Raw genomic sequence first — 26647 nt, 5'->3', positions numbered from 1 at the left:
AGAGGGCAGGAGATGGATAAGGAAGCAGTCAGCCAGGTGAGGCCCTCAGTTCCCTGTGGGCCTTGACCACAAACACTGTTTATGCCCAAACCCTGTCTCTTACCCCCTCCCCTCTAAGGGGCGGGGATCTCCTCCGTGGAAAACTACCCAGCTGGGCGAGCCCCAGGGAGAGAGGAGGCGAAGGGGGCTGGGACTCACAGGACCAGCTCTTTCTCCCCCCCCACCCTTCCTCCCGCCCCGCGCTCTCTCTGATGCTTACTGGGCTGGGTTCTGGGAAAAGGCCAGATTGCATCAGACTGGGCCTGAGGGGCTGGAGCCAGACTGTGGGCTGAGGAGGAGACGTGGCTTTATAAGTTGAGGCCAGTGAACTGGGAGGTGTCAGCAAACCAGACACAAACAAAACTTTAGAAGACGGGAGAGGGAGAGACAGACAGACAGAGACAGATAGATAGACATTATGGCCACCTTCCCAAGAGCAGCCAGCCCGTCCAGGCAGCCCCCAGGCCCAGAGGATGAAGATGCCATCCTAGATGAGTACGACCTCTACAGCCTGGCTCATTCTTACCCGGGTAAGGCCTGGCCCCACCACCTTCCTGGTCCTTCCATTTCCAATGTCCACCCTCTAAAGCGGACTGAACCCCACCTTCCCACACTAGGATCCCTCCTTGAGCTCCTGTCCACCCATCACCCTTCTCCAACCTGTCTCCTTGACCCCTGGAGTCACCCCCTCCCCTTAACCCCTCATCCAGTGAGCGCTGTCCTACTCAGCCTTGGGACCTCACACACTTCTAGAATATTGGAGATCATGAGGAAGGGGGGAAGTCCCTCAATCCACAGATGCGGAAGCAGGGACAAAGACTGCCCTAAATCTATGTGGTGACGATCCCCGGCCTCCCAACTTTAACCCAAGCTCTCTCCACTCGTGCCCTCCGGACCCCCTGAGACTCACACCTCTGCCCACCTCACCACGGACTCTCGCCTCATTTCCCAGGAATGGGAGGCCGGAAAGGTCGCAGCAAGAGAGAAGCCGCCATCAACACCAACCGCCACAGCCCTGGTGGGCACGAGAGGAAGCTGGTGACCAAGCTTCAGAACACGGAGCGGAAAAAGCGAGGGGCACGGCCCTGAGACAGGACTGGAGGTAAGGAGTCAGGGGCCCCCAGCAACTGTAAAGGTCCCTCTGCCTGGACGGGACAGACCTGAATGTGCGAGGGCCGGGAGGAGGGAGCCAAGAATTGTTGTCTCAACATAGAACAAAATGAGACACATGTTTGCGTTGCCTAGTGACCAGAGCAAAGGGAGAAACAGACCCTTTGCAAGTGGAGCAACATTTGATTTACAGACAGAAAAACTGAGGCCCAGAGAGGGTAGGGTCTTTCTCTGGAGTCACGGAACAAGTGAACAGAAGAGGCAGAACTAGAACCCAGGCTCTGGATTTTTCACCAGCTGCTTTCCTTCCCCCAGATGAGGCCAGAGGACGGACACCCACAGCAATGGAAATAGGACTGAGGCGGAACCAGCCCTGGGGGTGAGATCCAGGCCTGCTTGCCACACCCAAGCCCCAGGACTTAACCCCACCTGACTGAGGCTCCAGGGGCGCCACGGAAGAAGCACCCCCGGCCCTAGAGAAAGGACAAGATGGGGAGCAAGAGGCAGAGAATAGACAGAGGCAGAGTCAAGAAGGTACCTCCCCCCAAAAAGAAGAAACCGGAGCTCCCCAGGGTGATGGTGGCAATAAACAAAGTGTAGCAGCTGCCGACTGTGTGTTGTGTGTTTTCGTTCGCTCTCTTTGTGTGGCTTTCTGGGTGCACACTTCTGCCTGCAAGTGTCTGCATTTGCATGAACCAATGAGAGCATTTTGGTGAGTGTTTGTTTTGGGCTATGTGTCTGGGAGGGGTGTTTCTAATTTTGTATGGGCATAGAGGTGAGCATTTTTTTTTTTTTTGGTATATATGTGTTTGGGTGCATTTGTTTCTGTGGTTTCTCAGGAGGTGTATGAGAATTTCCTCTGTTTCTTTGAGATGCTGCCCATGAAACAAGCCCCCTCCTCAGCTCCTCTCCATTTTTGAAACAACAAACCTGTTGTTTATGTCGTCTTCGTATCAAATCACCTTTTGAAGTGAATGTTATTTATTGGTGCCATCTGCAGAACGACAAAAAGTGGGATTTAAAACATTTTGGGACTTGCCTCAAGTTACTCAGGGCTCAAATTCACGAATTCTGATTGTCCTCAAGTGTGAGGTAGGTCCCTTTGCCAAGGGGGCCGCCGGGACAGTGCTCTGGAAAGTCAGGTGAGCAGGAAAATTCTTACCCAGTGTTATCAGTCTTACAGCCAGACTTCCAGAAAAAATGTGGAGTAAGTAAGAGGCATGCTGGGAGCTGGTAGGGTATGTTGATCAAGAAAGAGACTCAGGTTGCTGTAATAAAGACTCAAACAAAGCAGGATAGAAAGTTCTCTGTGTGTCAGAAAGCAGTTCCAAGGGTTGGTACTCTGGGGTTAAAGTGGCAGCTCCATCGTGTCAGGGATTTCAGTTACTTCTGGCTCATTTTTCAGCCACTCTTCAAACATGGCTACCACTCTGCACTCCAAACTAGCTGCTCCAGCACCTGCCATTTCATCTGCATTCAGCTTATGTAAATAGAGTGGGAAAGGGCCTGGTGGAGGCCACAATAATTTATTTTTAAGGCCATAACCTAAAAGCAGAACACATTGCATCTGCTCAGAATTTAAACATATGACTACATCCAACTACAGGAGAAGTTGGGACATGTAGTATATAACTACTTAGCCACGTGCTAGCCCAAACTTGGGGAGAGTTTTATTATTAAGTAGGAGAGGGACTTTTCTGGTGGTCCAGTGGCTAAGACTCTGCGCTCCCAATGCAGGCAGCTTGAGTTCGATCCCTGATCAGGGAACTAGATCCCACATGCTGCAACTAAGACACAAATAAATAAGAAAGAAGCCAGAGAGTGAATATTAGAAGAAACTAGCAAGCAACAAGGGTTACAGGATGGAGAAAACCGCTCGGTCTGGCCCTGAGCATAGCCTTTTTCCTTTTCTCCTGTCCATTGCATATAAACCCTGGGTTGCAAAATTCAGAATCAATTGTTCTCAGGGACCCAAGAATATGAACAAAGGAATAAAGCAGCAGTTGGAGCAGAAACAGATGCACAGCAGATTAAGGCCAGCTTGAACCTTTAAGAACCTTTATCCATCAGGCTCCCTTGAGTTGCCTAATAACTGTCCTAGAATCTCTGACCTGAGAAGGACTTTAAAAGATATCTTTCCTGGTGGTCCAGTGGCTAAGACTCTGCACTGCCAGTGCAGGGGACTCAGGTTCAATCTCTGGTTGTGGAACTAGATCCCACTTGCCACAATTAAAGGTCCCATGTGCTGTAATGAAGATTGAAGATCCTGTGTGCTGCAGCCAAATAAATTCCTTTCAAAAAGGTGTTTACTCCAACCTTGTCCCCAACTAGGGATGGAGCCAGCACCCCCTGCATTGGAAGCACAGAGTCAACTACTGGACTGCCAGGGAAGCCCCCAGAGTTATCCCTTAATGTGAGCTGAAATCTGACTCTCCTACCTGCCCCTTGAGCAAGCTTCTGTTTTCTGGTCCCTTCTGTCTGATATGCTTTTATTCTCACTAGTCCTGCAAGGCTCAGCTCTTCAACGACTTCTCCTATTTGCCCTCCACCACCTGACTCCTTGCCTCCAAGGCAAGCAAGTCTGTGCCCAGAATCTCAGTCATTTTGACATTTAGCTCCTTCAGATTTCCCTTCAAACCCCTCTTTCCATGACAGATTATTTATTCATTCATTTAATACTTATTGGATGCCTACCACATTACCAGGACCTGGTTGAAGGTATGCCCTGCAAGGAGGGACGAACAGGACCCCGGTAGGATTGGAACCAGGCCTTGGAGTCAGTGTCATTTCTTGGACTCAGGAGTCAAATGACAGGAGCAGCACTAGGCAGTAGGTCTCTGCCTAGGATAGATCTGATGTGTCAGCTTCAGAAAAGCAAAGCAACAGCTCCCATGCACTGGGATACTGCTCTTGTGACACATGTTTTATAGGTACTGTCCCATTTAATCCTCACAATAACTCAGTAGGCATAGTATTATGTGCTCAGTTGCTTACACATGTTCAACTCTTTGCAATCCCGTGGACCGTACCCTACCAAGCTTCTCTGTCCATGGGATTTTCCAGGCAGGACTACTGTTGTGGGTTGCCATTTCCTCCTCCAGGGGATCTTCCTGACCCAGGGATCAAACCTGCATCTCCTGTATCTCCGGCATTGGCAGGCAGATTCTTTATCACTGAGCCACCTGGGAGCCAGGTAGAGTACTACTGATCCCATTTTATGTACCAGAAAACCAAAGTTTCTGTAAAAGAGAAGTTAAGTCACTTCCTCAAAGTCACACAGGCACAACCTGCAGAAGTTGGGACTTTTAAATCAGGTCTGTCTGATTTTCAAAGCCAGGTTTTCCTCTTTGTGACTACACGCCTGAGAAGAACTGACCATGAGGGATGCTAGTTAATTTCTGGTCAGTTACTCGGGACCTGTTTCCTTCCTCTGCCAATTGCTGAGACTATCCTGTCTTCTTTCAGCTTCAAAGGAGAAAATAGGCTGGGAAGGGTTGTGTCTCGCTGGGTGTGGCCACTCCTCGGGTAATGGATCCTTTGATCCACACTTGCCAGGAGGCCCCACACATGACCCCTCACTCCTGGTCCTACCCTTCCCTGGCACAGCCTCTGCTTGGGACGTTCCAGGAACCAGATAATTCTTGGGCTTATAGGATGTGCAGAGTTAAGGAGCCCCACTCTTTCCCCTTTGTCGAAGGGGAAATCAAGGCCTGGGGGGAGTGCAGGAGGGTGGGAGTGGCTTAAACACACAGGGGGACTGAGGATCCAGTCGGGACAAGAACCCTCCAGAACCTCCCTCTTCCCCTCCACTCCTGTCTTCATCTTCTCCTGCTTGTATGTAATACCTGTTTCCCCAGTTTCTTGGGTTCCTTCTGAGAACTGGAGAGTTGACTGACCTCTCTTTCTTCCTCAGGGGCTTATGGAAATTTCCAGGTAGGTTGCCACACTTCAAAGGATTCCCAGCTCCTTGCAGAGAATCTGTAAAGACACTGGGGCTCTTTATTTGCTTGTCCTCTTCTGTCCACTCCTTTCTCAAAGGCCAGCACTCAGATATATATATATATTTTTAAATTCAGAATCACCCGAAGTTGATTTTCAATGAGCCCTTTAAAAAAAGTGTGTGTTTTTTTTTTAATTTTTATTTTTGATTGCGGTGGGTCTTTGTTGCTGTGAGCAGCCTTTCTCTAGTTGTGGTGTGTGGGCTTCTCACTGCCGTGGCTCCTGTATCGGAGCACAGGCTTTAGGGTGCAGGGGCTTCGGTAGTTGCCCTACTCATTCTTAGTTGCCCTGCAGCATGTGAGAGCTTCTTGGACTAGGGATTGAACCTGTGTCCGGTACATTGACTGGCGGATTCCTAACCCCTGGACCACCAAGGAAGTTCAACTTTATTTTTTTGTTGTTGTTGTTTTTTTTTGGAAGTTCCACTTTAAAAAAATTAATTATTTTAAAAATTTATTTGGCTACACTGGGTCTTAGTTGTGGCTTGTGGGATATTTTTCAGTTGAGGCATGGGAGATCTAATTTCCTGACCAAGACTGGAACACGGGTCCTCTGCATTGTGAATGTGGAGTCTTGATCACTGGACTGCCAGGGAAGTCCCTCAACTAGCACTTTTTAAAAGTGGTACTATTAATAATAATAACAGTCTTAGTCCTAGATACCGTTGTTGATTTGCTCTCTCAGGGTTTTCCCAGCTTTACCTTTCACAGTTTTGTGATTTCTGCCTTATGGGCATTCAAGCTATACCATTATTTACTTTTTTACTCAAATATATTTAGAAGGAAACTATATAACTTTCAACAATGGAAGCCCACAATCACTTGTCACAGTTAGAAAATAACTGTAAAAAGAAATACCTAACCATAATTTTAAGTCCACCTGTGTACTACCTATGACAACTTTGTGTATTGAGTCATAAGTGTCCACACTTGGGGGAAAAAAATCAGTTGTTCACAAACCAGACACTGTGACAGGAACTTTGCATACATGGGAGATGGCCTCATTGTAATCACCCAGAAATTGAAGAAAATACTGATTCCTGGCTCCCTCTCCCAGAGATTCTGATTTCATTCATCTGGAGTGCAGCTTGGGCACTGGGACTTTGAAAAGTGAGTCAGAAAGAAAAACAAATACCATCTACTAATGCCTATATGTGGAATCTGGAAAAATGGTGCAGATGAACCTATTGGCAGGGCAGGAATAAATATGCAGATGTAGAGAATGAATGTGTGGACACCGGTCGAGGTAAAGAGGAGGTGGGAAGAACTGAGAGGTTGGAATTGACATAAATACACCGCTGTGTGTAAAACATAGCTAGTGGGAACCTGCTGTAGGGCACCGGGAGCTCAGCTCCATGCTGTGAGGACCTAGATGGGTGTGATGAGGGTGGAGAGGGAGGTTCAGGACGGAGGGGATATATGTATACGTAGGGCCAATTCACTTTGTTGTGCAGCAGAAACTAAAAAAACATTGTAAAGCAACTCTACCCCAATTAAAAAAGAGAAAAGTGATTCAAACGTGTGGTGAAGTTTGAGAACTGTATTTACCAAAGATGATCACAGCAAGATCCCACCCCACAAGCTCTCCTGACAGTGCGGGCTTGATGCGCCCTCCATCAGCTGGGGGATATGGGACTCTTTTCCTTCCGAACACGCGAGGACCTCTGCAACTCCCATGACTGACAGACCGTGGCGGAAGTGGTATTTCCTGAAACACCAAGCGCTTGTACCTTGTTGTTGGCGGTTCTTGGACCCCAGCCACCCTGTTGTGAGGAAGTTCAAGATAGCCCACGTGAGTCAATATAGAAAAGGTCACGTGTTATTGGTGGTCTGACCTTTGGTGCGGCGGAAGTCCCAGCTGAAAGCCATCTCCAGCCTCCAGACATGTGAGTGAAGGGAGCCTACAGAGGGTAGGGTCATCTTCAGCAACTGAATCTTCTTGGTCGAGGCCCGAGATATTGTGCAGTAGAGACAAGCCACCTCCAACTCCTGATCCGCAGAATATCTAGGTACATAACCAAATAGCTGTTTCATACCATTATGTTTGGGGATGGTTTGTTGTTAGGCCAGCCTTACTTAGAGTTTCCCCAGATCCATTCCAGATCCTGCCTGCAAACTTGGCTGTGACCTGGGACAAGTTATTATTTACCCTGTATCTTAATTTCCTCGACTGCAAACATTCACCTCCCAGAATGGTGTGGGGTGTTTTTTTGCTTGTTTGATTGATTGATTTTTGGCCAAGCCTTGTGGGTTTTGGGATCCTAGTTCCCCGACCAGGGATGGAACCCGTGGCCCCTGCAGTGGAAGCATGGAGTCTTAACCACTGGATCACCAGGAAGTCACCAGAATGGTGCTTTTATTGTTGTTTTTTCTTTTGCTGCTTGAGGGGCCTTAGTTTCCTGACCAGGGACTGAACACTGGCCCTGGGCAACAAAAGCAGTGAAAGCATGGAGTCTTAACCACTGGACCACCCAGGGAACACCCACCTCCTGAGATGGTTTGAGGATGCAAGGAAACTTTTTCAAGCACTTTACAGGGTACCCAAAAAAGATCTTAAGAAGGTAGCAGAGTGACAGCTGACGCCATGAGCTCTGGGCCCATGGCTTCAGGTCCCAGCTTGCTCACCATCTCTGTCTGACGTTGGTCCAGTTATTTGACCTTTCTCTGCCTCCATTTCCCCATATGGGAAGTAAGAGTGCTGATAACATTCAACATAGCATTATGGCTGTGACTGGGTTAATGTAAAATACATAGTAAACATCATGTGAGTGAGCTTTTAAAACAAGGGTACAGCCAACATAGCTCAGGTGTGCAAGAAATGAGATCTGTCTGTTGTTTAACTGAATTGATATTTCCTGTTCCTTTTCTGCCGGCGGCAGGTGTTTGAAGGGGTCAGTTTGCCATTTTTTCCACTTCTTTTCCCAGGGCACCCCAGGAGCAGAGTTGAGAAGCGGCATGAGTCCTCTTGGCCTTGACATCCCCTGGGTACACTGGAATCTGCCAAGACGTCCCCCCTCAGCCTTCCTGTCCTTTCTGTCTGTTCTGTACCATCAGCCGCACAGCACCTGCTCTTGTCTGTGTTCTCTGGGCCACCTCCCGCAGCCTTTGTGCCACACTGGGGTACAGGGGCACTGCTGGGGTCTGTCCACCTGGAAAACGGGGTACAGTTCCTTGCATACCTCAGATCTCACCAAACTCTTCAGAACAGTCAGGTCAGAGGAATCCCTTCTCAAGGACAGGTCTGCTCTAAGATCTCCCTCTGTCCTTTCCAAATTGCCTCCTTCTTCCTTAACTTGGGGAGTATTTTATTTTATTTTTGGCTGTGCTGGGTCTTCACCGTGGCACACAGGGTTCTCTAGCTATAGTACGTGGGCTTAGTTGCCCCATGGCATAGGAGATCTTTGTTCCCCGACCAGGGATCGAACCCGTATCCCCTGCATTGGAAGGTGGGTTCTTAATCACTGGACCACCAGGGGAGTATTTTAAAATTTGCCCACTCCCCACGCCATCCACCCTGCTCTTGTGTCCTCATGATTTTCTGTGCCTTGAGTCCCCTATGTTAGTTGCTCAGTCATGTCTGACTCGTTGCGACCCCATGGACTGCAGCCTGCAAGGCTCCTCTGTCTCTGGGATTCTCCAGGGACAAAGAGTGGATTGTCATTCTCTTCTCCAGGGGATCTTCCCGATTTAGGGATCAAACCCGGGTCTCCAGCATTGCAGGCAGATTCTTTACCATCTGAGCCACCAGGGTTCCACCAGGAGTCCCCTAAGGCTGTTGAAGTAAAAAGGAAACTTCAATGACATCCCTTCCCTGTAACCATGAAAGTCCACACTGATTAAACAGTGATGGGATGAGCATAAAAAGAAGAGGAAGAAAACTCCACCTGGGTTTGTAGAAAAAAAAATGTCTACAATCGCAGTGACTTTTATTATCATACTGAATATTTACCAAAGCGCTGTGGGAGGGAAAAGACCTGGGTCATGGGTTCACCAACTGTCACGGGCTGAGCCAGGAGGAGACCAGGTGTGCTAACACCCACACCCAAGCTTTCTAGAGAGTTCTGTGGTCTTCAGGGAGTCCAGGGGGAGCAAGCTAAGAAGCAAGAGCACCTCGCTCCCCTGAGGCCCTGTGCAAGCAGCCAGCCTGGACAGAGGAGAATGCTCCCCAGAGGCTGCACCGGGAATCCAGGTCTCTGCCAACCAGAAGCACTTTCTTTTCTTTGTAAAACAAGGTTCTTTTTGCTTCTCTGAAAACAAAAGCGGCTCATGCTGTGGAGGCGCTATGGTAAAGAAACTGTCTGCCAAGGCAGGAGGCCGGGAGACATGGATTTGATCCCTGGGTGGGGAAGATCCCCTGGGGGAGGGCACAGCAACCCACACCAGTATTCTTGCCTGGAGAATCCCATGGACGGAGGAGCCTGGCGGGCTACTGTCCAAGGGGTCGCAAAGAGTCGGACATGACTGAGCCCTGACTTGGCACACACCCGCGCTGTGGAATCAGAAGAATGACCCCTCACCTCTTGTTCTGTCCTCTTGACTGAACACATTCTTTCCAACTTTAGCAGAACACTGGAGTTATAAAATTAAGCACTTTGTGAAATGTTCACAGCAGCTCCGTGCAGCCTCGCCCTGTTATCTCTCTTTTGGAGAACAGTTGAGAGAGTTGTTAACTGCTTAAGGAAAGAATTATTTATTCCTTCAGCAGATATTTCCTGAGCCAGGGAATATTCTAAAAGCTACAGATACAGTGGTCAACGAGCTCTTTCCTTTTGGAACTTGTAGTGAGGGGCAGACAAAGAAGAGGAAAAAACCATGAATTTCAGTGTGGCTTGTCCCTGCTGGCTCAGACAGTAAAGAATTCACCTGCAATGCAGGAGACCCAGGTTTGATCCCTGGGTTAGGAAGACCCCCTGCAGAAGGGAATGGTTACCCATTCCAGTATTTCTGCCTGGAGAATTCCATGGAAAGTGGAGCCTGGCGGGCTACAGTCCAAGCAGTCGCCGCAAAGAGTCAGACATGACTGACCAACTAATACTTTCATATTTGTGCAATTTAAAATACCTTGGGTCTTCCCTGGTACCTCAGTGGTAGAGAATCTGCCTTCCAATGCAGGAGACACAGGTTTGATCTCTGATTCAGCAAAATCTCACTTGCCTCAGAGCAGCTAAGCCCATGTGCCACAACTTTTGAACCTGTGCTCTAGAGCCTGGGAGCCGCAACTACTGAACCTTGGTGTGGGATCTCCATTGTGATCCAGTGGTTAACACTCTCTGCTTGGGAGTGGCATTCTAGGGCCTCAGACACCTGCACCTTAGCATCAGGGTCCTCTGGTTCCTCTGCTTCAGAGCTGGTACCTGGCACTAAGTAGGTGCACAATTTCTGTAATAGTCACGAATCAATGCATCAGACATAGTCTTGATTAGGTGCTTCCCTGGTGGTCCAGTGATTGAGAATCCACCTGCTAATGCAGGGAACACGGGTTCTATCCCCAGCCTGGGAAGATCCCACATGCTGTGGGGCAACTAAGCTCGTGTGCCACAACCACTGAGCCCCCATGCCTAAAGCCCGTGCTTCAAGACAAGAGAAACCACCGCAATGAGAAGCCCTCGTGTCTCAACTAGAGAGCAGCCCCTGCTCGCCACAACTAGAGAAAGCCTGAGTGCAGCAACAAAGGCCCAGTGCAGCCAAAAATAAATTAAATATATATTTATATATTTATAAACTGTGAGCATGTCCTGTTTCTGGGAAGTGAACTGCCCACTCACCAAGGGGCTCCACGTGCAGTGCTCAGGATTAAGTAACAGACAGAGCAGTCAGGGGTGGTAGAGACCTCATGGCAACTGCCAGGTGAGGGGTCCGGGGTTGGCATGGGGCCTCAGAGGGTAGGGCTACTGGAGGACCTGGTGTCGGCCCAGGGCCTGCTGTCTCTCTCAGACACCTAGCAGGGCCTGGCCCAGGGCTCAGCCCAGAGTCAGTCTTCACTCCAAGTTTTCTCCATAGGGAGGCTTGATGAAACCTCACCCAAGCTAGGAAGTGAGTCCCAACCAGTGGTGCTCAGATCCAAGGCTGTCCACACTGTGGCCCAGGGCCTGCTTGGCTGGCTGTCTTCCAGAGACCTCTGCTTCAGCCCAGACTGTGCTCCAGAGAGGCACGTCTCTGGTTACCAGGCTCCTTTGGCCTGGGGACCCCCATTTGCACTCCAAACCTGTCCGAACTTCCCAAGCTCTAACTGCAGCCTCTTCTGTTCCTTCTTTACTCGTTCTCATTTTTTACATATTTAATCTTATTTATTTATTTTTGGCTGTGTTCTGGGTCTCTGTTACTGTACAGGCTCTTCTCTAGTTGCAGCGAGCAGAGACTACTCTTGGTTGCGGTGTGCAGGCTTCTGCTTGCGGTGGCTTCTCTAGTTGTGGAGCACGGACTCTAGGTGCCTGGGCTTCAGTAGGTGTGGCACGCGGGCTCAATAGTTGCAGTTCCTGGGCTCTGGAGCACAGGCTCAGCAGTTGTGGTGCACAGGTTCAGCTGCTCCAAGGCATGTAGGATCTTCCCAGACCAGGGATCGAACCTATGTCTCCTGCACTGGCAGGCGAATTCCTTAACCACTGAGCTACCAGGGAAGCCCTCTTCCTTACTCTCTTCTTCCAACTCTCCTTTAGCCTTTCTTTGCCCATTGATAACATCCATCCTGGGGTATTTATTAATGACAACTAGCATTTCCTAGGAGCTTGTGGAGCAGGCCTTATACTACTACTAAGAGCTAAACCTACAGCTTTACTACATGTCAATCCCAGTTCTAAGCACTTTACAAACAATAGCTCATTGAATCCTCTAAAATAGTCTTATGAGTTTGGATTATTTTCCTCATTTTGTTTTCCTTCAGGCCGAGCTGGGTCTTTGTTGTGGCGCCGGCTATTTCTAGTTGCCACGTGGCTTTTTCTTGCTGCTGTGCAAGGGCTTCTCCCGGCAGTGGGCGGGCTTCTCTTAGGGAGCAGAGGCTCTAGAGCTTGCAGCTCAGCAGCAGTGGAATTCGCGCTTCTCTAGTCACCCCGAGACATGTGGGATCTCAGTTTCCTGAGCAGGAATCAAACCCATGTCCCCTGCATTGGAGGGCAGATTCTTAACCACTGGACCACCAGCGAAGTCCCCTTTCCTCACATTAGAGATGATGAACCTAGGCACAGAGATGTTACATAACTTGCTTTAAGATCACACGGCTACTCAGCAGCAGTGCCAGGCATTTATGTGTATAATCGTCACTGCTGTCCCAGCTGGCTGGCAGGAGTGGTGTCCCCACTTGGTAGAGAAACCAGGCACAGGGATGTTTCCTGCCTTGTCCAAGGTCATCCTGGAAACTCTTGAAGCTGCAAAAGGTCTGTCTGACTCCCAACTAGAGTCCTGAGCCTTGAAACCCTCTACCTTCCTAATTTTGCCTTCTCGTTTGAGCTGAGAGGTGGGCAGGGCTGGGATGGCGGGCCTCGTGTTCCCGATGGGGAAACTGAAGCCCAGCATATTTGGGCAGAGTGGAGTGGGGACTTGCGTTGGGACTTTTCACCCCCAGGCTGGTGTTTTTTCTCTGCAGCCCTGACTCCTGGCCTTCAGACTCTTCCTTCCTGGCACTCAACAGAGCTGGCTTTCCCACCTTCTCACATTCCGCGAAGCTCAATCTTCCTGCCCCGTATTCATATGTCATTTTCATAGAATGTCCAGTGATGAACGTCTTGGGGATGGCAAGGTGATCCCTGCACCCCCTTTCCCTCAGCTCTCCCCACATACCTGACATGACCTAGAGAGTGCCCCCCTACGGGAGAAAAAAAGAGGAGGGGCTGAGGGTGAGAAGCCTTTTTTTCTTGCTAGACTTCCCCTGCCTCACCCCCAGGGTTGGTTGTCCCATAGGAGATGCACCCAAGGTGGGTGGCAGGGGGCGTGGCACCCAAGCTGCCTCACTGCTGCCTTGAGCACAGGGCAGGATGCTGGGACTCCAGTGGGGTCCAGCTCTTTGCAACCCCAAGGACTGTAGCCCACCAGACTCCTCTGTCTATGGGATTATCCTGGTAAGAATACTGGAATGGGTTGTCATTTCGTCCTCCAGGGGATCTTCCCGACCCATGGATTGAACCCACATCCCCTGCGTCTCCTGCATTGGCAGGCAAGTTCTTTTACCCCTGAGACACTGCAGAGGAAACCATACATGTGGCGAGGAGCCAGGCGCATGCGTACAAGGAGTGCAATGATCAGGTCTGGGGTGTAGGACTTAATTCACCTCTCCTCTCGCGAGAGCTGATGGGCACTGTGCCTAACCTCTGGGTCTTATCACTTGTGTTTTGGAGATAGCAGTGTGACTCCAGCTCCAACCTGGCCTCACCTCCCCCCTCAGTCTTCCTGACTTCACTAAAGCCCATCTTGGTTTCACCAAGGGGTTAGTTCCAAACCTTGACGCTGACATCATGGGGCCCAGGGATTCCCCTGGCCAGCCCAGGATGAAAATGAGGGACTTGAGTTCCAGTCTTCATTCTGCCACTAATCTGCTCTGTAACCTTGAACAAGACTTCCCCGCCCTGATTCTGTCCTGATGTCACATCTGAGGCTTCTAACTTCTGCTTCCTGAACTCAGGATTCCCTTGCAACCCCATGGAGTGCCCCACATGGTCAGAGCTGTAACAGGGCTTGGAAAATAATCAGAAAAATTGGCGGATGGTTCCTTTCTCTCTCTCTGTTTTTTAATCATCTGGGTTTTAATTTCCCTATGTAATCACAGTGGCAGCATTTGAAAATTGTTATCACTTTTCAATGAGGAAACTGAGGTCCAGAGCAGGCTAGTGACTCACCTGAGGTCACCAGGAGGGTTAGCTCCACACCAGAGTCTAGAGCTCTTTCCAGCAGTTGTTACCCTCACCACATCCCTTCCATTTCCTTCTGGCCCCAGCCCAAGCCTCAGCCCACCAGCCAAGATCCACTTGTGAAAGCTGAGGCCCAGGTGGGTAGGCGCAGGCCCATCCTTCAACGATGTGGGCAGAGGCTGTCATGGCCTTCACTGGCCCTCTGGCTTTTTGCCAAGGATCTGCTAAGATCTCTTCCAGGGCCAGTACCCAGCAGCCCAGGTGCCTCATTACCCCCTCAGCACCTGGCTGAAGCCTTGGCCAGACTGGGAGAAAGCTGGCTGTGAGACCTCAGGGCTTTGCTGATCCCAGGCCTTCTGTTTCATCCTGGCAGTTTACAGCTCACCAGCCATAAGCAAAACCTGGTTTAGACACTTGTTGGCAGAAGACAGATTGGTTCAATGATTTATTGAGAACCTGCTCTTGTTAACTACTGTTATGCATCAGTGCATAAAACAGGCAAAAATTTCCATCCTTGTGGAACCCATATTCTAGTGCCTGGAGACAGAGCAAAAAAAAAAAAGAGAGAGAGAGAGAGAGAAAATGTTCAATATCTAAAAATATTTGATATCTAAAGTACTATGCAGAAAAATAGTACAGGGAAGGGACTAGAGAGTTCCAGGGGCAGGCTCACCTTTTATCAGGGTAGTCGGTAAAGATCCTATTTGTGAAGGAGACATTTGAGCACAGTAGTAAGGAGAAAGTGAGCTTTGCACACATGAAGCAGAACAGCCAGTGCAAAGGTCCTGAGGCAGGATGTTCTAAGAGCCAGGAGGAGGCCAGTATGGCTAGAAAGGTATGAGTGAAGATAGAGTGGGCAAGATAAAGAAATGTGAGATGTCCACTGGAGACAAGATTTATGGCAGGAAGGGATGAGCCATTCAGGGAAGAAAGCCCATGCCGAGGGGTCTGGGTACAGAAAAGGTTGGGGAAAGGGACCTTCAGAGAAGGCAGTGAGGGCATTCTAGGTTGAGAGACCAGCCTGTGCAAAGGCAAAGAAGCAACTGGTGGAGCAAGAAGAGGGTTGGAGGGAGGTGTGAAGCTGGAGGAGTCAACCGCAGACAGATTGAGAAGCAGCAAGGGCTGGGAGGTCCCAAGGAACACTGAGAAGGCTGGGAAGGTCAGGAGGTTGTAGTCAGACAGTGGAAGATGGGGTTAAAGGTTTGAAGGGTAAAGCGGCTCTGGGTGATGGCAGAGAGTCAGGAGTGGCTGTGGTTGGGGAGGGGGCGGAGTGTCCATGCCTCCAGGACAATGGCGGGGCTCAGGGATGTGAGGAAAACCAGCCAGGGCCTTGTCAGCATCAGTCTCAGGATGGATGGGACCCAACAGGGAGGAGCATCAGTTGCCTGGGATGTGGGGGAACGAGCTGCCACCACTGGGGGGCGCTGCAAAGGAAACTGGTCCTGGCTAGGCAGGTGTGAGCCACCCTTCCTTTTCCTTCTCCTCCAGTGGCCTTCTGCATGGTTCCTTGGCAGGTGCTGATACTTCCCTGGGAATTGGTCCCTGGTGGCCCTGTGCATGGGCACGGATGGGGAGGCAGGGTATAGGAAGGGGAAGCCCCTTTGGTTTCTGTAACACAGCCGGGGCCCAGCAGGGAAACCCCATGGGTCCTAAAAGGAAAGTGGCAGCAGTGGGCTTGGGGGAAGACCAAGAAACCCCATCTTCTCCTTGAAGATGGGAAATCCAGGGCGGGGCAGCGTTGGAAGGGAGATCTGTAGCCAGGCCTGACAGCCGTCTACAGAGCAGAAACACCAGAGCAATTCGGGGACCTGGCCCAGCCCTGATCCTGACCTCACAGAACCCAACCTGGCCATGGGCTGAGCCCTGACTCTGCTCATCCACTGAGCTCTTAACCCGGCCCAAGCCTGAGCCCTGACCTGAGTCACCCAAGCGGTCAGGATGTTGGCCGCAGACTGAAGTTTGTGTCCCGTCTGGTCTGAGCTCTCAGCCCAACCCTAACTGGTTCCACACAGGGCCCCCACGTCATTGACAGCTCTGACCCCAAACACAGAGCCAGGGCAGAGCCAGGGCACTGACCCCAGATGAAGTTCAGAGTCTGGCCCTAGACTGAGTCCTGAGTGCTAAATCCTAGATCTGATCCTGGCTGAAGTCTGAGCTTGGCCCTGAATGAACCTATTCTCATGCTGCCCTGATCCTGACTACAGACTGAACCCTTGAGTCTGCCCAGACTGAGACCCTACCACCTCACACACAGCCTCATCCCAGCCACCCACTGAGGCCTGGCTTCCCTTGCACTCCCTCCCTCAGCCATCTGGTAAACCAGCAGAGCATGAGGATGACTCAAAACCCAAGTCCCCTCTAATGGGCAATCCCCTTACCTGGCCATCCGTCTTTGGAAGGACAGTGGACTGGTGATGGCACTGGGATGATGGCGACATAGAAGAGAAACAGGAGAGGGGGCTGGAGTCCCTGGGACCTACCAGCAAGCAGAGTGGGGCGGCTCGCCCAAGGGTGGGGAAGTAAGGGGATGGCTGGACTGTAGAGTGCAGCAGGGAGTCAGGAGCTGAGATTGACCGAAACCCCAGCTTCCCGCCACCCCCACTGCACCTCCCACCCTCTCTGGGAAGGGAAATTACATTTCCCCATTTTAGCAAGGGGTGGTGATGAGGGAAGACTCGGTGAACACAAAGCCGAAAGTAGAAGCAGGACGGAAAGTGAAACTGGGCGCAGCCCCCAGTATAAGACTCCCCCTGCCCGGGAGATGGCTGTCCAAGGAGGCTGGGCCCCGCCATGGGCCAGACGGCAGGCGACCTTGGCTGGCGTGAGTTTGAGGCCAGGGCTGGGAGCAGAGGGGAGGGGGCTTGGCTGAGACTGGGCAGAGGATGGGTGAACTTGACCACTGTAGATAGGGGCCAAGGGCTGAGGGGCTACTATGTGGCCAAGACTAAGGAAAGAGGCTGAGCAAGTAACACACACACACACACACACACATACACACACACACACAAGAATACAGGACACAGCTGGATAAAAGATGGGAATGAGATAGGCATAACTTGGAGAGAGGGGCTGGGGCAGAGGCTAGGGCTGGGCAGAGGGTGGGGCAGGTTGGCTGGCATGAATGAGGGGACAGGAGTAGAAGGGAGGAAATTTGGTGAGAGCTGGGCTGAGGATGGGAAGACCTGACTGGCATGAATGGGGAAAACTGGGCAGGCAGTTTGACCAGGATCAGGGCCAGGCAGATAAACTAAGCATCTATTTGGGATGAATGAGCCCCTGCTCAGTCAGCTTGGGTGAGAACTGGGGCTGGCTAGGGGAAGGACAGAAGGAGCAGGGCACTGGGGCCAAGGAGTCAGCAGCCTTACTGGGTCAAGGGTGTGGAGTTTGAAGCTTGGAAGGAGGTTCAGGCTACAGTGGGTGACTGAAGGACTCAGAGGTTGGAACCAGAGCTATAGGCAGAGGAGCTGATGGGAGGGTCAGGGTGGGGACCAAGGGCTGGACGATGGAGACAGAACCCTCAAAGACCAGGTCCAAAACCCCAGGATTGGCTGCAGAGGGGAAGGAGAAGCCAAGGGAAGGATCTGGGGGCTCCAGAGTCCAAGCAGAAAGCAGGGGATCGGCAGGAAACGGCACAGCTCGGTTCTGGGTGGGCAATATATGGAACTAGAAAGGACCTCACTCTGTCTTAAGCCTCCAGAGTGTCAGAGTGACCCCCAAGCCACGGAACCTGAATGCTGGAGATTAGAGACAAGACCCACCGTCTCTGGAAGTCCATGGGGGTAGCGGAAGCACCCAGAATTTCCTCTTAGTCTTTATTAAGAGGACATTTCAAGGAGCAGAGCTCAGGATTTGGAGATAGAGAACAGATAGGAAAGACGCAGGGAGAGAAGAGGGAGTCAAGAATAGACTTCGACTTAGTAAGCAGTTTTGGTTTGGGTTTCAAGGAGAGTTGTGCAACTGCCTAGGGATTGCTAGATTTCCTCTCCCGGAAGAAGAAACTGCCCTCTTCCCAGAGCTCCAGCCCCACTGCCCCTCTTCCTTCTTTCCAGGAAATGCAGGGCGGGAGGCATTTTCAGAGATCAGCCCATCTGATCCTCCATTTTACAGTTGGGAGCCCAAGGCACAGAGATCAGAGGTGGCTTGCTCAAGGGAAGAACCCAACGGAGAGACAGGGCTGCTCCCTCCTGTTCCAGGCCCTCCTCCCTCTCCTGGGAGCCCTGTTTCTCCCACACTGCAGAGTGATCTACCTGCCCTGGGGGAGGCTGGACCCATCTGTCCTTCTGACTCCCTGGGATAGAGCCTTCAGCATCACCAGCCCTCCCCTGGGGTTCTGGTTCAGGCCAGCCAAGCTGCCTGGCTAAGCCCGGGGAATCATCGGCAGAATAGCCTGTGCCCACTGCGGTGGAGGTGGTGGCCTTCCCCTGAGGTCGCCGGGGGAAGCACTCAGGCTCTGCATTTGGGCCTATCTGGACCAGCCCCGGTCTGCTCACCCTCTGGCAAGTCACCCTCCCTGAGTCTCATTTCCCCATCTGCAAAATAGGGAGAATAACAGCACCCAGATTTCCTCACATCCTTGTGCAGTTTGTGCATTGAGGAAGGCATCTGGCCAAGGGAGTTAGTGGCGATCAAGATGCAGCCCGAGATGTGCTTCAAAAGTGGGCACTCTGCGCCAGGCTGTGTGTACCTGGGGAAGGGGCATTTTCCTTTCATTGTACAGAGACGCAGAGCATGCGTGCCAAGTCGCTTCAGTGGTGTCCGACTCTGTGCGACTCTATGGGCCGTAGCCCACCAGGCTCCTCTGTCCATGGGATTCTCCAGGCAAGAATACTGGAGTGGGTTGCCATGCCCTCCTCCAGGGGTTCTTCCCGACCCAGGGATCGAACGCGAGTCTCTTATGTCTCCTGCATTGGCAGGTGGTTCTTTACCACTTGCGCCACCTGGGAAGCCCACAAGAGATGCCATATGGTGTCTCAATAGCTCATTAGTGGTTTTGAGGAGTCAGTGGGATGACACATAGCGCGTGCCTGTAGCACAGGCTCAGAAAAGGCATGGTCCCTTCCTTCCTTCGCCCAAGTTCTCCTCAAGCTCACCCCTCATCTTGTTCACTCCCCTCCCCCATCTCTCCAGGGCTCAGCCTTTTGCTGCTCTTCTTGCTTCTGGCTCGAGCTGGTGTCTGGGGATTCCCGAGGCCCCCGGGGAGGCCCCCCCTGAGCCTGCATGAGTTGCAGAGGGAGTTCAAGGTCAGCCTGCATCTCGCCAGGAAGCTGCTCTCCGCAGTTCGGGTCCAGGCTCATCACTTTGTGAGTTTCCCTAATGCAGCTGGCTCTGGGGATGGGAAGATCCCCAATCCCCTTGGGCCCCCACTTATAGACCTTGTCCCATAGGCTGAATCTCACCTGCCTGGAGTAAACCTCGACCTCCTGCCCCTGGGAGAGCAGCTCCCCGACGTTTCCACGACCTTCCGGGCCTGGCGTGGCCTCTCTGTGAGTGGGGGACTGGCAGGGTGGGGCAGGAGAACTGGCAATAAGGCTGGTCTGGGTCCGTGGAGATCAAGTCCACTGAATTGAAGATGGATTTGGGGATAAATTGAAGGAGAGCATCTGGATGAGGCTGGGTAGGTCACTGAGCATAAAGATGAGGCTGGAATAAAGAAATGGCATTAGGAAGAAGGTTAAGAATGAAGCTGAGCAAGGACAGAGGCCGGGATGAGAATAGAATGGGATTGGGGATAGAGATTAGTAGGGAGGAGGTATGCAGTTGGTGTGAGGAGAGAGAATGGTGAGAGGTTAGGAATGGGGGAAGAGGCTGGAGATCAGTGGAAATGAAGTGGGGGACAGAGAAATAGTGAGGATTGCTGGTGAAGATGGGAATGGAATGAGGGTGGGTACAGTTGGAGATGGGATGGAGACACGGTGACAGTGAGGCTGGACGCATGGAAGAGGGACGGCACTGGGATAAGGATGGGAATCAGGATGGGAAGGAAGTTGGAGACAGAATAAAAACAAGTGAGAAGATGGAGCTGGGATGGGATGGTAGAGAAGGAATGGAATGGGGTTGTGGATAGAGAGTGACAGGAGGATGGAGATGCGGTTAGGGATTAGAGATAAGTTTGGGCGTAAGACTGGAAATGAGGTTGGGAAAGGAGATAGGATAGAGATCAGAGACCATGGAGATAGGAATGGTGATGAGCACAAGAAAGAAGTATGGATGGAGATGGGGTTAAGGATGCGAATAGCCATGGAGGGACTTCCCTGGTGGTTCAGTGGTTACGACTCCATGCTTCTACTGCAGGGGGTGTGGGTTCACCCCCTCGTTGGAGACCTAAGATCCCTTGTGCGTAGTGTGGCCAAAAAAAGAGTTCTACCAAGAATAGATTTGGTGATGGAATGGAGACTGGAGTTGTGTTGGGGATGGGACCCAGAGAGAGATGAGGTGGGTTGAAAGTGGATCCTTGGCCTGCAGGCCTTTCCTGATGCCTTCCCTCCCCTGCCACAGGACCCAGAACGACTCTGCTTCCTCTCCCTGACACTTCATCCCTTCCGTACCCTGTTGGGAGGGCTGGGGAGACAGGAGTTCTGGACCAGCTCAGAGAGGATGCAGCTACAGGTCACAAGGTTGGATCTCCGAGATTTGCAGCAGCATCTCCGCTTCCAGGTAGAGTGTCCATCCACCCTCCTCCACCCCCAGAGACCAACACACAAAACTCTTAAGGCTCACTGGCTCCTTTTTTTTTTGTTGTATTTTTAAATTTTTCATTGGCTTCCGTTTAAAACACTCCCCCTGCCCAGACATAGGGTGTCTGGAAGGAGATGCTCTGTGTTTGTGGGTGTGTGTGAGAGTGTGTGTGTGTAGGTGCACGAGGCCCTGGCTCTGCCCCCTGAATCTCTGCCTTCTCTTGGGGTCTTGGTCTTAAATGAGAGAAGCCAGGACAGCACCCGGCATCAGCAGGTCCTGCAGCCAATTAGGTTCCCTTCTCTCTCATCCTCTGACATCACCAGGTTTTCTTGAACATTTCAAAGGGAAATAGGAATTTTATCCTTAGCAAAAGGATAATAGAAAAGGAAGATAGCATAAAAACTAACCAGATCACTTTTATGCCCATTTCTGATCCTAAGATGACCCTTGAGAGAGGAAGTTCCCTGGTGGCCTAGCGGGACTCCTACTAAGCCTCTTAGGACTCCAGACTTTCACTCCTGGGGACCAGGTTCAATCCCTGGTAGGGGAACATCCTTCAAACCCTGGACTGAAACCTAAAGAAAAAAAAGAGAGAGATAGAGGGAAAGAGAGGACCTTCCAGAACCCCCAATCCCCAGGGCAATCCTGGGTGAGTGACAGTCTGCTCTGTGAGCACCATCTTGCCTTGTGACTTCCAATTTTTTTTTTGAACCAAAAAATGAATCAGGCAGTTCATATGAAATGATGACATCATGGGAGATGTGAAGTAGGGGTTGTCCAGGGAAATCTGAACCTTGTGGTCTCTGATGTCACTCTACACCATGGGGCACAGAAAGAGACAAGGTTTCACTTGGGGTCTCAGGCTGGCCATTCTCTGACCCCCTGCTCCTCTCCTTGCAGGTGCTGGCTGCGGGATTCAACCTTCCTGAAGAGCATGAGAATGAGGAGGAAAAAGGACTGCTCCCAGGGGCTCTGGGCGCCCCCTTACAGATATCTGCCCAGGTATCCTGGTCCCGGTTTCTCTACACCTACCGATTGCTACACTCCTTGGAACTTGTCTTGTCTCGGACCGTGCGGGACTTGCTGCTGCTCTCCCGGGCCGGGAACTCGATCCAGGCCTTGGGGTTCCCCACGCCCAGCTCCCAGCCCTGATGGAGTGACCTCTTAGCGGAACCCATTAGGACTTGAGGACTGGAGTCTGGGGCATCAGACAGCCTCCAGCTCATTTGCCTTAGACAAGGCACAACCCCATCCCAGACCCTACCCAATAACTTAAGGCCCCTCCAGTCTTTGTCAGATATTTATTTCTTAGATATTTATTTATTGTTTAGAAAAATGAAGGTTTATTTATTGTTTTGGGGGCCTGCTAGTCATCCTCAGACTAGGCCACCATGCTGTCTAATAAAGCACTCCCACCCTCTCTCTGCCTTGGTTTCTTTCCAGAGAAGGGGTGCCTGACACCCCGAGGGGCCCTGGCGAGGAGGCTGCAGCTTTTGGCCACCCTGGACTCCTCTCTGCTCCTCCATTTTGAGGGTTTCTGGCCCACCTTCTCCCACTCTGGTTTGTTCAGCTGGTGGTTGCCATAGTAACCAACAGAGTTCCCCCACTCAGCTCCCATTCTGGAAGTTCCAGAATGCTGGCAACCGGCATGCTTCCCTTTGATTGCAAATGGAGCTCCACAGTCCCTCCTGACCCTTTCCTCCAGGCTGGCTTCAACCTCAGAGGATCGCGTTCCTCCTCCACAGCACCGAGGGCCTAGTCAGAGACAGGGTTAGGGAGAGCAAAGAGTGGGTGCCGTCCGAGAGGGAAGGCCCGGGGGAGAACGGTCTCTGTCTTCACTCGGTTTTCCGAGCAGCTGAGACAGATTTACGAGGCAGGCAAGGCAGGTCCTCAGAGACAGGCAACCCCAGCAGGGCAGGGGTCCATCAGCCACAGCGGAGAGGCAGACTCCTTAAGTTCATGATTCTCGCTGGCATCTGGTTCTGTCTGCTCCACGGACGACACATGCAGCAACTCAGGCCCAGGGGGGTAGCGGGGGTCGGTGAAAAGGACACGTCCGAAGCGGCAGAGGAAGTCAGGCTGAGCTGGGTTCGACCCAGCCGTCCCAGCAAGCCTTGCTCGGCGCCTGGCTCCCGGGGCCTCGGATCCTGTCACTGGGGCTTTGGCTGGCCCAGCCGGGCCCGCAGTTCCTGCATCATGCCTGGGTGTGCCAGGCCAAACCTGCAGATGGAAGACAGGCGTGGGGAGCTGGCCTCCAGGTGCTGTCGGCCTCTTCCCCAGGCCGACCGGGTCACCCCACCCTGTGCTCACCCCTGTCCCAAGGGACTTCTCCTGGCCGGCAGTGGAGTCCCTTCAGGCCTGGGGGGCCTTGGCTCCGGCGGCTGCTCTGGCTGGATTCTCTGCTCTGGGGCTGATGGCTCCTCCTCAGTTGGGGGGCTGGGAGGCTCCTCGGGTGGCTCAGGGGCCGGGGTCCGACGGAAAGAGGGCCGGGAGCGGCGCTGCGAGGAGCTGCGGGACAGGAATACCCGGCTCCTCGAGACAGAGACGTCCAGGCGGGACCCCGGGAGCAGGGCCTATAGGGAAGAGGGCACAGGGTACCACAGGGCTGGCTACAGCTTTGGGATTTTGCTCCATCCTGTCCTGGACCCTACCCAGAGCGCTCACCTCACCCCACTTGCCATCAGCATCCTGTCCAGCGCTCCCGTCAGCCTCCCCTCGTGGTCCAGGCTCAGCCTCTGCAGGGCCCTCATTGGTTGACTGGTCCTCCAGGGCTTGGACATCCTCCAGGACTTGGATATCCTCCAGGCCGTCTGGATCAGTCTCCGCGGCCTCTGCCTTTTGGCCTCCGGTCACCCCGGCATCCTCCACGTCAAGGGGCCTTTGTGCTTTTCCCTCCTCGGGGTGCTGGTTCCCATGCTGCCCCTCACCGCTTTGCCCCTGCTCCCTTGCTCTCCATCCCCCAGCCTCTCCTTCCCACAGTGCCTGCCCTCCTGGGAGGTCCTTTGCCCTCAGCGCCTGTGGGCCCAAGGGAAAGTCATCCACCTCACAGATTCCTTCTGCCCCTGCTGATTCCCCCAGCCCCGTCACCTCTCCCTCTGGCTTACCCTCCAGGGTAGCCTCAGGAGCCTCTGCTTGTCTACCTTGGCCAGGCACCTCCTCCTCAGCTGAGCCCTCCAGGCCAAACTCCTGCCCCCTTCTCTTCTCTCCCTCTGCAGCCTCCACCAGCTCACCTCTGTGAGCTTCCTCTCTCCCTTCCAAATCCCAGGCTCTCCCAAAGGCATCCCCAGCCTCTCTTTCGGGCTCTTCTCCAGGCCCAAGGGCCCCTCCATCCAAAGCTGCCTTATCCTCCACCATCTCAATAGCCAAAGAATTTGCCTCTGGGCCCTCACTGCTCTGGGGGTTCACAGCCACCGCCTCCAGCCTCCAGCCTCTCCCTGAGGGTCTGTCCTCCCCGAAGGGCCCAGGGGCTTCTACCTCTTCCTCCTGGGTTTCTCTGATGTCCAACTCTCCCAGGAACTGGCCGGTCCCTGCTTCTGCCCCGTGCCTTCTGCCCTGCTCCTGGTTCTCCGCTCCCGGGGCCTCCGCCTCCTCTGCTCCATGCCAGGCTTCCATCCACTCCCCACCTGCCTCTGGGATTGCTGGTCGTGCCAACTCTCGGCCTCCTGCAGCCTCCACCACCGATGCCTGGCCTCTTGTGGCCTCCTCCTCCCCCTCTTCAGCATCTCCTTTTTCCTCCTGGGCATCATCTCTCTCCACATCCTTTCTTCTATTTTCCCAGGCTTCGGTCACAGAGCTGTTAGGATTCACATGCCCCACGTGCCTGGGATATTCCTGCAGGCTCCTCCCTGTCTCCTCTCTGCTCAGGGCTAGAATGCTCTGGAGCTCTTCTTTACCCACCGGCCCTTCCTCAAGTTGTTCTGTTGTGGTCTGGGGGCCTCCCATCAGCTCAGGTTCTTGGCCTCCAGTGACCTTGTGCTCAAGGCCACCCCGCTCCTCCTCCAATGCTTCATCCCCTGTCTGAGTCTCTTCCTCCTCCCTTCCCCCATTGAACTGCTGGGGCCTGGCCTCTGGGGTTGCCTCCAAGTCAGCATCCCCTTTAGCCTCATTAGCTACTTTGGCCTGGGGCAGCTCAGCCTCTGTAGCCGAGCAACTCTCCTTCTTCTGCTCCTTAGCCTCCTCTGTTTGTACCACCGCCTTGAGACTGGCTTGACCAGCCTTGACCTCTGAGTCTTGCCTCCCCACGGCCTCTTCCTCAGCCCGATCTGCCTGACCCTCAAAGCCCTCCCTTACCTCCCCCACTGACCTCGGACCTTCCTCAGTCTCCCTCCCTGCTGCCTGGCCTTTGGCTTCTGCTTCCACTCTCCGGGTTCCTAGGACCTGGGTCTGTTCAGGGAACAGGCTCACTTCGGTCTCTCTATTCTCGTCCACCTCCTCCTCCTGGTCTCTCTTGGAGGTCTCCTCTAGGGCCCAGACTCTCCCAGTACCCTCTGGGATCCTCTTTTCTGGGACTGCCCCATATTCTGCCTCCTCGACTCCTGGGAGGTCAGCCTCCTCCCTGCCCGAGGCCTCCCCATCCTCAGATTCTGCCCCCGGCTCCTGCGTCCCCAGTGCCCTTGGGCTTCGACCACACCTGACCACCACCACCCCTTCTTCCCTGCCAGCCCCTTTGGCCCCAGGGCCCTGGATCTCCTCTGCCGCTGCCTCACTGACCACCTGCTCTGACTCCTTGCCATCCCCTGCCACCTTGTGCCCGTCGGCACCGGCCTTCCCCTCAGGCTCCTTGTGCCAGGCCCGCTCTGACTCCACCCCTCCCACCACCCCTGGCTCTGTTGCCCTGACCTCTTCCTCCTCCCATTCCCATGTTCTCAGTGTCTCCTCTCTCTTCACTTCCTGCTCATCATGCTCCTGGCTCTCCAGAGCTTGGCTCCTCCTATCTTGACCAGCCTCCGACTTCTTTCTGGCCTCCAAGGGGATACCTGAATCCTGGCATCTGATGGCTTTGGCTGCCTCCCAGTCCTCAGTGTCCTGCCTCTCAGCTTGAGACCCATGGGAGCTGCCTTCTCCACCACCTGAGGTCTGTTCTGTAGCTGAGCTTTCCTCCCAGCATCTTCCAGTCTCTCCAGGCTGTCTCAGCCCTCCATCCTCCTTGCTTTGACTGCCTCCAAGACCCTCCAGGGCCTCCTGGGCTTCCTCTTCCACCTTCCCCAGGGGCCTTCCTGCAGCCACCTCCCTCAGTTCCTCAGCTGCACATGCCTCCTTCCTCTCTACAGTGGGGACTTCATCTCCTATAAGGTAGGAAACAAAGGTATTGAGAGAGTCCTAGAAAAAAAGAGGGAGGGAGACAAAAGGCATTAAGGGGAGGCCCGGCCCTCTCCCTGGGGGCCCTGGGCCAGAGGCACTCAGGATAAGAAAGAGGGGTTCTAGGATCTGGGGGAAGGAGGAGGACAGGATCTGCAGAAGGAGTAGGAAAGGGCCTAGATGAGAGATCTGTGGATATGTTTGCGGGGATTGGGGGATTGAAATCCAAAGAAGATTGGGCTAACAGGCTGCCTGATCCTGGGGAAGGAATCTGGGTCTGAGGAGAGACTCAAAGGGAGAAAGGAAGGTGAGGCCCCAGAGAGCAGGGTAAAAGGCTCCAGCATCTCTTTGCCCCTCTCACCAGTGCCCCTCTCAAGGCCTGATGCAGCCCAGGGAGATGTAGCCGGAGGAAATCCATCCTGTCTGTCTCTGTGTGTCCAGAAAACTGATAATGACTGTCCCCACCCACTGAACCAGTCTTCCCCAGGACCCAAGACACTTCCTCTTCCCCTATCTCTTCCTGACGCATCCCCACCCCAAGCCCTGCCCGCAGCTGCTTCCAGCACAGGTTGGGAAATAGGTATCTATCACATAAGGGACTTGGATGTGCATTTGGAGCTAGAAGGCAAGGGAGGAAGACCAAAAGGGAAAAGTGGGAGCCAGAGACCTCAGAATTGGGGTCTGCTGAAG

The 26647-nt window shown here is 52.9% G+C and overlaps 3 protein-coding genes across 5 annotated transcripts; 2 read left to right on the top strand and 1 right to left on the bottom strand.

Moving 5' to 3' along the window:
* Positions 1 to 287: 287 nt before the first annotated feature.
* Positions 288 to 1756, top strand: NUPR1 (nuclear protein 1, transcriptional regulator). The gene is made up of 3 exons (XM_061153998.1): positions 288 to 569; positions 992 to 1141; positions 1465 to 1756. The coding sequence occupies exons 1-2, from the start codon at positions 458 to 460 to the stop codon at positions 1126 to 1128; spliced, it is 249 nt and encodes an 82-aa protein (XP_061009981.1). The 5' UTR covers positions 288 to 457; the 3' UTR covers positions 1129 to 1141; positions 1465 to 1756.
* Positions 1757 to 11860: 10104 nt separating this feature from the next.
* IL27 (interleukin 27) lies at positions 11861 to 21960 on the top strand. Of its 3 annotated transcripts, none has more exons than XM_061153131.1 (5): positions 11861 to 12517; positions 19112 to 19284; positions 19369 to 19467; positions 20480 to 20638; positions 21560 to 21960. In XM_061153131.1, exons 1-5 carry the CDS (start codon positions 12388 to 12390, stop codon positions 21809 to 21811), a joined length of 813 nt encoding a protein of 270 aa, XP_061009114.1. In that variant the 5' UTR covers positions 11861 to 12387; the 3' UTR covers positions 21812 to 21960. The 3 variants fall into 3 exon arrangements, with proteins under 3 accessions (XP_061009114.1, XP_061009116.1, XP_061009115.1); XM_061153133.1 differs by lacking the exon at positions 11861 to 12517 and adding an exon at positions 16645 to 16805; XM_061153132.1 differs by lacking the exon at positions 11861 to 12517 and having other exon boundaries at positions 17147 to 19284.
* APOBR (apolipoprotein B receptor) lies at positions 21947 to 26453 on the bottom strand. Its single transcript, XM_061153122.1, has 4 exons — positions 26319 to 26453; positions 23324 to 25978; positions 22970 to 23232; positions 21947 to 22879 (listed from the first exon to the last, which is right to left on the bottom strand). The coding sequence occupies exons 1-4, from the start codon at positions 26373 to 26375 to the stop codon at positions 22810 to 22812; spliced, it is 3045 nt and encodes a 1014-aa protein (XP_061009105.1). The 5' UTR covers positions 26376 to 26453; the 3' UTR covers positions 21947 to 22809.
* Between the last annotated feature and the right edge of the window lie 194 nt (positions 26454 to 26647).

Source organism: Dama dama, chromosome 10, assembly GCF_033118175.1.
Source record: "Dama dama isolate Ldn47 chromosome 10, ASM3311817v1, whole genome shotgun sequence".
NCBI lineage: Eukaryota > Metazoa > Chordata > Mammalia > Artiodactyla > Cervidae > Dama > Dama dama.
This window is presented reverse-complemented; position numbering and strand designations above follow the sequence as displayed.

Excerpts from the sequence above, each read along its gene's own strand:
- IL27 (XM_061153131.1), top strand. The coding sequence starts at position 12,388 with ATGTGTATAATCGTCACTGCTGTCCCAGCTGGCTGGCAGGAGTGGTGT. Across the intron at positions 12,518-19,111 it reads AACTCTTGAAGCTGCAAAAG|GGCTCAGCCTTTTGCTGCTC; the intron begins GTCTGTCTGACT and ends CCATCTCTCCAG. Across the intron at positions 19,468-20,479 it reads GGGCCTGGCGTGGCCTCTCT|GACCCAGAACGACTCTGCTT; the intron begins GTGAGTGGGGGA and ends CCCCTGCCACAG.
- NUPR1 (XM_061153998.1), top strand. The coding sequence starts at position 458 with ATGGCCACCTTCCCAAGAGCAGCCAGCCCGTCCAGGCAGCCCCCAGGC. Across the intron at positions 570-991 it reads CCTGGCTCATTCTTACCCGG|GAATGGGAGGCCGGAAAGGT; the intron begins GTAAGGCCTGGC and ends CTCATTTCCCAG.
- APOBR (XM_061153122.1), bottom strand. The coding sequence starts at position 26,375 with ATGGATTTCCTCCGGCTACATCTCCCTGGGCTGCATCAGGCCTTGAGA. Across the intron at positions 25,979-26,318 it reads AGGCCTTGAGAGGGGCACTG|GACTCTCTCAATACCTTTGT; the intron begins GTGAGAGGGGCA and ends CTTTTTTTCTAG. Across the intron at positions 22,880-22,969 it reads AGAAGTCCCTTGGGACAGGG|GTTTGGCCTGGCACACCCAG; the intron begins GTGAGCACAGGG and ends TTCCATCTGCAG.